This window comes from Amaranthus tricolor, chromosome 3 (genome assembly GCF_026212465.1).
Source record: "Amaranthus tricolor cultivar Red isolate AtriRed21 chromosome 3, ASM2621246v1, whole genome shotgun sequence".
NCBI classification, from domain to species: domain Eukaryota; kingdom Viridiplantae; phylum Streptophyta; class Magnoliopsida; order Caryophyllales; family Amaranthaceae; genus Amaranthus; species Amaranthus tricolor.
In genome coordinates this window covers 32,259,764-32,271,384 of record NC_080049.1, presented here as the reverse complement: position 1 = coordinate 32,271,384, position 11,621 = coordinate 32,259,764, and the positions used below count along the sequence as shown (strand labels likewise).

Genomic DNA, 11,621 nt, shown 5'->3' with positions numbered 1-11,621 from the left:
GTTAATCTCAAACTCTCGCTCTGTTGATTAACTATTAGATTTAGGCCCTACTAATTCGATTCTCACACACTAGTTTTATTGAACGAATTAATAAGAATTTAACTAAATTTTACCTTAAAGCAAAGTTGATCCTAATCTCACACGCTAGTTCTATTGACTAGTCCAACAAAGGAAATTTAATTTAGGGTTAATTGGCACAGTTTAACCACTTTAATCCTAGTTTCATAGACACATTCAAGAATCAAATCATACTTAACTTATAGGTTCAAACCCTAACCCTAGAAAATGGATCTACTCACTAATCATAGTAAAAAAAATAAAAACAAACCCTAGGATGATAATAAACATGACTAAGAATGAAATAAATGACAAATTCAAGAAAATCAATAATTAAATACCAAGAACACTACAATTAAATCAAAAGGCAATAATTGAAGAACGAACTAATTGTTATTGAAGAAAGATTAATGACAAAAGTTAAAGTTCACTAAAGAAAGATTAAAACTAGTACAAGGAATTAAAAACTAAAGAAAACTTACAATGGTCAAAGAAAGATTAATGGTGGAATTAATGAGAAACTAAATTAAAGGATGAAAATTCAAAGTAAAACTAATGAAAAAGGAGTAGTTAAGTCTAATGAAAAATGAAGAATGAGAGAAGAGGAAGAAGAACAACCCTAATCAGTCATTAGGGGCTTATTTATACTAATAAATCTAATTAAGCTAAGACTTAACGAAATGACGGCTGAAAATAAAAGCTCGCGTCTGAAATGCCAAACCGCCGAGTCGGCTTTCAGAACAAGCCATAGCCGTCGACTCGACTTTTGCTTCTTAACACTTTGGTGTTTTGATCAGTCTTCACCGCCGAGTCGGTGGTACCTCTTCATGCCCCAACACCGAGTCGGCTGTAGCTTATGGAAAATGTCATTTTATCCAGCATATACCATCGAGTCAGCGGTCATCTTTTCTCACCCACAGCCGAGCCGACTTTTGTCACTGGAAAAAACTCTTGATCTTTCTTTTCACTGCCGAGTCGTCGAGGCCCAAGGTCCCATCTCAGTCGACTCGACTTTCACCTTTTGGAGACTCATTTTTTGCACAACTTAGTGATTGGATCTTTAAAGCTCGATGAATTCAAAGGCTCGATTGTTTCCTTGAGTCCTGTAAACATGATTAGCCACAAAAACCCACAAAAACGACTCAAAAATGCCATGATTAACTTATTTTCCCACAAATTAGCCACGGAGTACCGAAATGGAGCAAACACGCCTAAAATGATTGTAAAACGCCACTAAACATCCAAAAGGAGCATATAAATGATAATAATAAGTGCAAATAAGTACACTCATCAATAGCAAACATCAAATACAACTTCTGATAAATAAAAAACATATATAATTTAATAAGTCACTTTGATCATTTAAAGTTGTGGTCTTTAACTTAATTTCTCTAGTTTATGTAAAAGTACTCTAAAAGAACATAACAAAACCGGCCTGATTAATTATGTATTACTATTCACTAATCTTCCGTCTCAATGGAATGCTGATGCAAGTAGTGCACTTTGATCATTTGAAAATTGCTTTGCCACCGCCAATCATATAAATTATTTTATGATAGTATAAAATAGGTAATGTACATACGTTCATTCATCATAAAGAATTTTGTATAACAAATCTACAACATATTCAAGTGTAGATCGATAAGCTATGTTTAGAGAGGTTATGCAGCTATTAGTAAGTTTTCTAATTTTTGTCAACTTAACGTAGCATTGAGTGGTAATTTCGTGAGAGATTTCGACATAACATGGGGTGATGAACGGGCCAAGATACTCAACAATGGAAAACTACTCGCCCTTTTGTTGGATCAATCTTTTGGATCCGGATTCAAGTCTAAGAATGAGTATTTATACGGGAAGATTGATATGCAAATTAAACTAGTACCTGGTGATTCAGCTGACACCATAACTACATATTATGTTAGTGTACCTTAATTCTTAGACAACATATGTTACAATTTGAAGGAAGCAACGAATGACGCCACTAATGCATTAGAAGAGCAAAATGCTGTTTTGGTATTTAGTCAGAGAAAAATTACATCTGACTCTTTAAAAAATATAAATTGATTACAAAAGAAGGTATAAGGCTCTCTTTACAAGAGAGTTAGTTACAAGGCACCAATACGTGACAATTAACCATTGGATAAAAGAAAAGAACTAATAAGAGGCCTAACAAACTATGAAACATAAAATATAAATGAAAACAGAAACTTTAGCTAAAATACAAATGGGTATATACTAACAATATATGTTACGTTTTTAGTGTTTATTAGTATATCGATCATGGAATATAATTTATTATGTGTAATGAATTGATTAATTTTATATTGACGCAGTTATCTTCGTTAGGAGCGACACATGATGAAGTTGATATGGAGTTCTTAGGCAACTTGTCGGGTGAGCCTTATATATTGCACACTAACATCTTTACACAAGGCCAAGGGAGCAGAGAGCAGCAGTTTTACCTTTGGTTTGATCTTACTGCTGTATTTCATACTTACTCCATTCTTTGGAATCCTCTATTCATTGCGTGAGTATACATATATTTGTGAACTCATTAGTACTTACTTAAATTATGTGTTATTTCATTTGGCCTACTTTCTTGCTGTCTATCATCCTTATTAAGTTATATAACCGTTTAGCTTAATTATAGTGATGCCAAGTACACTAAAATTATGACCCTTGGGTGGTTGGGTTTGGTGAATGAAAATCGTTTGAGGATGATTAATTAATCTTAATTCCATAGAGACGTGCAAAACGATATAAGTGATCATGGGTAATTACTAACATACTTAATATAAATTTGTTTTAAAATCAAATAAGTACTTTAGTTACTAGATATAAGAAACTATTTAAAATAATATTATTTTCATTGTCGCTAATATTGTTTTCCTACTATGGTTGATTAGGTGTCTAATACTCGATGGAGGCTAGACATATGAAGAGATTTGATGGGTGCATACGCTCAGTCATAAAATGTATATTATATTCGATTTTTAAGAAATACTAAAATGTTGAATAGCTTAAATAAAAAATGTCATAGCCCCTGTAATTCTTTTTTATTTTCGTTGAATTATCACAGTTTGAGGAATCTATAGTTAAAATTTTAAATTTGTCATTAAATATATTAGGTTTATAACATGACTTATTGTACTTACAAGTAAGAGTATATTTGTTGATAGTTAGTCCTATTATGTTTCAGTTTGTATGTGGACGGCACCCCAATAAGAGTTTTCAAAAACATGGAATCAAAAGGAATAGCATTCCCAAACAACCAAACAATGAGGCTTTATGCAAGTATTTGGGATGGTGAAAATTGGGCCACACAAGGTGGTGGTATTAAGACAAATCGGACAGCTGCTCCATTCACTGCTTCTTTTAAGAACTTCAAAGGGAATGCTTGTATATGGTCTTCTACAAAGCGTGCATCCTTTTGTAAGCCTAATTCTTATTCTAAACCCAAGTTTAAATGGCTTTCTCAAGAGTTGGATTCATCTACCCAAACACCATAAAATCCATTCAACATACATGGTTTGTGATTATTGTTTGGACACGAATCGATTCCCTCAAGGTCTTCCTCTTGAATGCACAATTATATGATTGTGTTAATTATGCATTTATATTATCATGTTCTCATTATATTAAGTTGTTCTTTCACAATAATGTACATCTATAAGAATATGAACCATGTATGAGATAATAATCTTGTTATGCACTATTATAGAAAAACTTTTTTGGAGCAATATAATATATTGCGGAAAAAATAGGGCTAACTAAGAGGAGCAACGAGGATACACTATAAATAAATGGTAAAGGGGCGACGACATTTGGCCTTGTCTTTTGATCACTAAAATGGAAAAAGTAGGCCAAACAACGGCCTGTCGATGCCCAATGACTTTACGCCACAAATGTATATGCAAACTGAAAATTAAACGCCAAAATGTCGCCAAAAATATGGATAAAGGGCAAGTATACTGACGACTAGACGTTATCTTTGCTTTCTAATAACAAGTGCTTGCCACGTTTTTGGAGTTCAAAACTCTAATACTTTCTAGAATTCTATTTTAAAATAACTTTTCTCAATAAAAATAACAAATGTGACCATTGACAAATAACCAATCACCAATGAGCATTGACCAACTACCCAACAACATTCGAGTAACGTTCAAAAGTCAAAACGTAAAACCAAGGCGGCGTATAAACTTCAAATGCTCGTTTACCAGAGTAATTAAAATCTACTATTTATCTTTCACATTAAATTTAATTATCGAAATTCATCACATCTTCAATTCTCACAAGAAACTTCATTCCTACTCTACACAAATCTGATTTTCTTCCTTACAAGAACAATTAATTCTTACACTCAAATTAATCAATTTTCTGAAATCTGAATTTCTCAAGAACAATACGATAATGGCAGCGAACAAAGGGGAAGAACCAGTGCTTGGAATTCCGTACAATGGAGGAAATCAGATGATGTATCATCCGCAAACTCAACCTCAACCTCAATTCTTCTATGTCGGAGAAAATCCTTATCAAAATGGTGCTATTCCGCCAAACGCCATTTTTGACGACCCAAAAGGTGTGCCGATTCATCAGACTTTTTATAGAGATACTCCTGCTCCTTTTTCCTGCGTCTATTGCGGTCATTCTTCCATTACTTCGGTCAAGTTCGTATCTTTCTTGTCTTTTTTTTTTGTTGCGATTCAATTGTTCAGTTTTGTTCATTTTTGAGGGTGAGAAGTTAATTTAGGGTTTGTAATTTGGATTGAAATGTATCCATGAATTGAATTCTTTGTTTTTTTTTGTTAACTTTTACTTGATGTTGGTTGATTAATTAGCTTCCTACTCTTGGAACTTTAGATTAACTGGTATGAGGAAGATTATGAAACAAACTTTTGGAGTTTTGCTTGAACACATTATTTTAGTTATTTTCTTCTTTTTTTGTCACTTGTATGAGTGTTAATCACTTTTTGCTACAAAACGCTTAATTTTACTTCTGATGGATCAGTCTTTTGTGATCAATTTAGAGCAGAATTGTGATCGCTTAATCGTTACAAATTGTTGTCTAACTTGAATGCATCAAATTAATTGGGGTAAAGCGTTTGTGCGGTGATGGAATTCTTACTAAACAAAATAATGGTAATTAGATTTAATAATAAGAGATTAGGATGTGAGTCATGACGGTTTAGGGTGTCGTTGAGTGGCTAAAAGTTCACAGGTTAAAGCATGGAAGCAGGCTCTTGTTTGCCTCCAGTACACTTTTGTGGTGGGACCTTTCCCTGGACCCTTTCTCTGTGTGGATGCCTTGCGCAACGGGCTTACTTTTAGGTTCGAATGACTGTAAATGTTTATAAATTGATGGTATGGACAAGAGCCAGGGAGTTGGGGAAATTGTGCCCTCATAGATGATAATATTTTTATAATATCAGCTTAAATAAGTTCTATATTTCCATGTTTTTCAATTCTGCTATTGCCATACTGTATTTGAAAGAAGCTCCCTAGTTCCAATCAATTAGAACTTATGGTTTTACATGCTTGCCTATATACAGCTTCTAATGTTAATAATTTGAATTTTATATTCGTAAAAATTATTGAGTTGATATGTTGAGAAATAACCAATAATATTTTGCACACTGGGTTTTGGTTTACAAAGAAAAAAACAAGAATTAATTTGAAACCTGCCAATAAAGCATGCCAAGAACCCTGATGGTGCAACTGCATTATGACAGTTCGAGTTCTTATATTTGGCAAACATGTTATGTAAGTTGTGGTCATTGAGTATATCAATACACGTACTTCCTTTTTTTTCTCTCTAGGATATCATCTAGTACCGTTCATTGGAAAAATAGGATACAAATTCATCTCTCCTTTTTCCTGCTTTCCTTTGATGATTACATGTATTAGGTACTCTAATCCAAGACTTGCTGGCATCTGTTAATATTTAAGTGTAACTTTTTGCTGGATCATTGACTCATCATTGTTGTTTTGATCTTTTGTTGGCTATTAATCTCAAGGCTTTCTTTTTAACTAATTTTGTAATCAAAATCCAGATCAAAGCCTAGTCTTGCAGCAGTTGTTGGTTGCATGATGCCATTTATGCTAGGATTTTGCTTCCTTTGCCCTTCAATGGATTGCCTCTGGCATAAATATCATTACTGCCCTAAATGCGGAGAAAAGGTGAGATAATAGTATTAGTTTTATGGTCGAAATTTCTACCATTATATTAATGCTTTGGAGTATTACTGAAAAGACAATTTTAATTTTTCTTAATATAGGTTGCTGACTTTGAGAAATCAGATCCCTGCATCGTGATGGATCCTCCTAATTGGGTACATAAGAGTTTTGCATTAACCGGCTGAAGCTGATACTATTATTGGTTAGTTTGTATGATGTTAATTGTTAAGGCTTCTGTCTCCTTGCCATACTGTATCAATAATCATGTTAAATATATCCCATGAGTGGGCTTAGTGATTAAAGTTTAAGGTGTCAAGTGGTGAAAATGTGTGCAATGTAATTGCATGAGCACTACCATTGAGTTTTATACCATTGATCGTGTTATAGATTTTGTTATTTTTGGTATGACATTTGCACAAATGTCATTGTATGCATTTTAATTGTGGATGAGGTTTTTAGTTAATTTGAAGCCAATAAGGCTCAGGAAAATATGAAAAAAGAGATGTTTCAGTAGAAACGAATCACTACTATTAACCTGTCACTGATAATTTAGTTTTTTTTTTCACGTGATTTGTAGCATATAGCTAGAATGATGTACACCTTATCGACTTACCTGATGCTGAATGTTGGATCATGCATATGTTGAAACTAGAAAATAATGAACGCGATACTTCATTAGATCTTATAGCTGGAAAAGGAGTTCCAGCATGAGTGATCAAAGTCCACCAGGGTAGCCAAGAATGACCTGCCTCCAATTTCTCTCCAAGAGATACTATAAGCCATTGGTATAACCTTATAATACTTTCATGTTTGACACGAATTCTACATCGTATATTAGATGTCTTATGCATAGAAACTCTAGAGAGCTGGAGGCAAGTCATCCTTGGCTTCCAGGAAAGGACTTTCTATTCTCATGCAGGGACTCTCTTCCTGTAAAATAGCTGTTTGGAGTGCCTCATTTTGGCTTAAATTTATACACCTTGCTTTTTGGACGGACTGCATTTGTACAGAATGACACGTTGTGCGTTAATATGATTCTGGTCGTCTACCTTATAAATCAGAATCCTCTACGATTTGAATGGATGGATTCTGAATTAATGAACCAGATTCATTTATTTATACATGGCTGGATATGTATACCTGTTTTCATGTTGTTTGTGCCTGATTACTGATTAACCTACTCTCTGAACATTTAAAAGCCTCAAATAGAACATGAAAGATGAATGATGTGACTTCTGAAAATAACTACTCTAGTCAATTATTTTTAGCAAGTGAATGATATCTTCTTGTTATGTCTATGATCTAAAATAGAACGGAACTAAAGATTGCTAGATTTTTTTTTCATATATTAAGACTTAGTTCCTCTATCCAATGAGTTTGAATCAAAGAGAAATAGAGTGTTTTTTAAGGAAAATATAGAAAGTTATGAAAATGTTATATTAAATAAAGACAGATAATAAATTGTGTGAATGATTTTAAAAAAGTGTTTAAATGCGTGGATGAGATTAAAAGAAAGTTGTTTGGTATATTTTCAATCTCCAAATTAGAAAATAATGCAAATGAGCGAAACAATCCAAAATGAAAATTGATGCATTGAGCGGGACGAAGGGTGTATGTGTAATTTGCCAGACACTTTTGGCATTTAAGTGTTATTGTGGTCCTCACTTGCTATCCCAACAAAGGGAGCTCGACACGTGAAAGTGTCTTAAAATAAGCCTTTTGATATTATGAGTGAAATTCATGTGTTATGTGACCCTTTTCAGAATCCAGGCTCCAGAGTGCTGATATTCCCTTGGAAGTTGAGTGGGAACAGTTGAAAACAATTGACACTTACAAATGGGACAGTGCAGAAGGTTCAGCTAAAAAGATAATGGTTTTAAGGTTTTGATGTGCAAGTTGGAATATGAGAGAATGGAGTGACTGAAGTATGTCTCTTACTTTGATGGGGCGAGTAGTTCTTTGGTTTCGTAATTTAATAGACTATATTAAAATAACTCATTAATCAAACGTATTTCTTATTTATATGAAGTTACATTTTAATTAATGGTCAATTGGAAACGACCTTTTTGTTATCACTAACAATGTAAAGTTGTGTACATCTGACCTGTCTCAATCCCTTTTAGGTGGGAGCCACGTAAATATTTTCAACCAATGAGAACTTTCTAACATGCACAGGTTGAGACTAGAGTAATGTACTGGTAGTTTTCTTGTAAAAGTAATGGTAGCGTATTAATTTGTTGAAATATCTTCCAAGATGTATATAGTTAGATGAAAGAAGAAAGAACATAAGAACATCAGTAGTGCTTGCGAGCTCTGATCTTGGTGGTGGAGCTCTTAACATCTATAAGCTCATATTATGTCTATTGACTGTGAGTTATTGACAGAATTAATTATCTATAAAAATTATCTTTTAGGGTCTAAGGGTCGCCGCTGAGTTGGATTTGGGTCTATAAACCATGGATCGGGTCATAAAACAATTAAATCCGACCTCTTAAAAAGGATGACCTAGACCCTGAAATTATGGTCGAATGGGTCTATAAACCATGGATCGGATCATAAAAGAATTAAATCCGACCTCTTAAAAAGGATGACCTGGACCCTGAAATTATGGTCGAATTTGGGCTTAGACTCATGGTTTGAAGAACCATGACCATCTCATCCATAGTGCTGGGTATCGATTAAAGGTCATGTTTAGCACATTATCTTTACCTGTCCCTACTAGGAAATAAGATATACTCTTGCTCAGAATAAAAGGCTTTCTGAATAGGTGAAGGGCCATCAATCATGAACTATATATCATGGTTCACAAAATCTACTGCTATTTTTTTATTCTGTTTTTACTTATTAATTTCTGTTTATCGTATAACGATACTACTAATATACTTTGGTGATTATTTTGTCGACTTATATACATTGGGATCTATAGCTTGCCAGGAAGTAGAGCAAGGAAAGAATATTGACATATTGTCCTATTTTGTCCCTCATAACCCTAGCTATCGTAAATGTGAGCCAATCTAAGGGGATTGAGCCCTCATATCCTTTCTACCGAAGATTAATTCTCCACATCTATTACTTAATTTCTCACAAACACACAGTTACTCTATTGATAATTTTTTTTCAAGTTTGTATTGGACTTTCAATCCCTTTTATCCTCTAAACATATAATGAAACACATTAAACTAGAATAGTGGATGTAGCCTATTTCGGATGAACCACCTTAAATCTTTGTGTTATTTTTTACTTTAGTGTTATGCTTAAATTATCATAATACTTGCAACACTGATTCTTTGTTGAGGCCGTCTTATCGTGAAATGATTTTAATTGGGCTAGCCCAAACTATTTATAAAACTGTTTTTTATACAAGTGTGAGTTTAGATTGCATATTTTAAAATTTTTTTACTAATGGACTGCTTGTATGGACCGTCTCACGGTGAGATGAGACGATCTGATACAAGACTTATCTACTTACAAATGTTTATAGTTCATTAATACATCTTTAAACCATGTTGTTCAACTATTCTTGATACCTTTAGGCTACCGCTTCCGCTCTCGATAAGTCTTCCCACCAACCTTGCTAGCCACTGCAATTTTATATGACCAACTAGAAAATCATTTTGTCGCCGTTTTGAAAATGATTCCTTGAAGTGACCGAATACATGATGATCTTTTCGTGTATAAAACCTTTTGTGTTCTTGGATGACAACATTTTAAGTTTATAAACAGGATTCTAGCTGTTTTTGTAGCAAGTTATAACTGGGGTCAAGCTAAAAGTATTGCAACATTGTATAATTTGGCTCCATTGGTTAGGCCATCTCCAAGTCTCAAACTCTGACCTGAGCCTTAAGCTCTTTGTAGATTCGTAACAACATTTATTCAAGTTTGAGAATAATGAGTTGGTTTAGAATTAAAGATTTTCCTTTCCCCCTTGAAATGGGTTTAATAGTTACTATCTACAGGATGATCAATCCCTTCCGCTCTTTTTATAATTGATTATTCTCCCTAAAACAAAAAATTAATTAATTAATTAAATTGTGGTGAAAAACTTTAAAATTATATAATCTTTTTACCGATTTTTCTGCAATAATTCTAATTTTTAACTAAACTTAAAAAATCCCAACTTTGAAAATATTATTTAAAGTGCATCCAAATTACCTATAACCTTCTACAGATTATTTGGGCAAAAAAAATAAACCTAACATCCTCCTTAACAGCAGCCAAGCATGGCCAACTACCACTCCCTCTCACCGGCAAGTCTTTCCTTCCCCTTTCTCGTTCTCGGCGACATTAGTCAGTGAGAGAGTAAGTCTTGTATAAACGTAATTCACATTTAAATATTGTGTATTTTTTTAAATATTTTTTAAATCACTTAATTTCACTCTTTCACCGAAAAAGTGAGGATCATTGGTACTAGAAATGTTCATATACAACGGAGACAGAATTCCAACTGGCAAGGGTTTGATTTATAGTACTTGCATGTATTTTTATGTATATTTTTTGGTTTGTTATGTATTGGTTTTCCTAAATGATACTAAATCTCCTACCCTATTTTACTTACCTTCCTTTTCTCTCTTATCTTCGATCCTATGTCTTATCCTTACATTTCCATTTTTATGTTCGCTTTTGGGTTAAGTTTTTATATGGATTTATAATTCACATTTTTTGTTTTTTTCTTATTTTATACTTAAAAGGAAAAATTATTGAAAAATACCTAGAAAAACAGCCTTTTTGTAAAAAACTACTTAGAATATTTTTTTTTGTCAAAAAATACCTAAAAAATTTTATTTGTTTGTGAAGAAGTACCTACTAACGGATTTGTAAAACTCCCGTTACATTTTCAAATTTAAAAAAAAACAAAAAAAATTAGAAAAGCAAGTGCTTACGTGGTTTTTAAATGTAAACTAACCTTCCTCAAATGAGATTTCCTTCCAGAAACTCAAACTCAACTTACCTTCCCCAATTTTCAAGAGTTAGGGTTTCAATTTTCATGTTCTTAATCATAAACAAGCAATTTGGCTCTTAAAAAATTCATCTTCCTCAGGTCCATAATTTATTTGAAGGTCGAAAATTCGTGGTGTTCATCTACAGGTAATGTCAGTGGTGTCCATCTACAGGTGAGGTCGAAAATTGCATATGGGGTCTTCATTTACAGGTAATTGGAATGGGGATTTATGTTTTTGTGGTGTTCCATATGAAAAGAGGGTTTCATGGATAGGGGAAAATCCAGGATGAAGATTCATTGTTTGTAAAAATTATGATCAAAATAACGAATGGAGGGGGTTTCAAAACCCTAAGTCTGGTTTTTGAGGATGCTTCCCTAATTGATTTGGGGGAAACTTAGCTTCTGTTTGATAATGCGAACCCACTTCATAAAACCCACGTGCTTTTCTAAT

General features: G+C 33.4%; 2 protein-coding genes across 3 annotated transcripts in view; both read left to right on the top strand.

Moving 5' to 3' along the window:
• The window catches only part of LOC130808612 (probable xyloglucan endotransglucosylase/hydrolase protein 21), a 9,940-nt gene extending 6,374 nt beyond the window's left edge, over nt 1–3,566 (top strand). Inside the window, exons 2-4 of the mRNA XM_057674066.1 lie at nt 1,738–1,974; nt 2,391–2,584; nt 3,257–3,566. Coding sequence (XP_057530049.1) covers nt 1,738–1,974; nt 2,391–2,584; nt 3,257–3,566 — 741 coding nt within the window. The remainder of the gene's footprint in view (nt 1–1,737; nt 1,975–2,390; nt 2,585–3,256) is intronic.
• A 645-nt stretch (nt 3,567–4,211) lies between these two features.
• LOC130808817 (GSH-induced LITAF domain protein-like) lies at nt 4,212–8,979 on the top strand. 2 transcript variants are annotated; one of them, XM_057674330.1, is made up of 4 exons: nt 4,212–4,724; nt 6,108–6,234; nt 6,333–6,433; nt 7,995–8,979. In XM_057674330.1, the coding sequence occupies exons 1-3, from the start codon at nt 4,468–4,470 to the stop codon at nt 6,414–6,416; spliced, it is 468 nt and encodes a 155-aa protein (XP_057530313.1). In that variant the 5' UTR covers nt 4,212–4,467; the 3' UTR covers nt 6,417–6,433; nt 7,995–8,979. The 2 variants fall into 2 exon arrangements, with proteins under 2 accessions (XP_057530313.1, XP_057530312.1); XM_057674329.1 differs by lacking the exon at nt 7,995–8,979 and having other exon boundaries at nt 6,333–7,964.
• The last annotated feature ends 2,642 nt before the right edge of the window (nt 8,980–11,621 follow it).

Excerpts from the sequence above, each read along its gene's own strand:
- LOC130808817 (XM_057674330.1), top strand. The coding sequence starts at position 4,468 with ATGGCAGCGAACAAAGGGGAAGAACCAGTGCTTGGAATTCCGTACAAT. Across the intron at positions 4,725-6,107 it reads TCTTCCATTACTTCGGTCAA|ATCAAAGCCTAGTCTTGCAG; the intron begins GTTCGTATCTTT and ends ATCAAAATCCAG. Across the intron at positions 6,235-6,332 it reads GCCCTAAATGCGGAGAAAAG|GTTGCTGACTTTGAGAAATC; the intron begins GTGAGATAATAG and ends TTCTTAATATAG.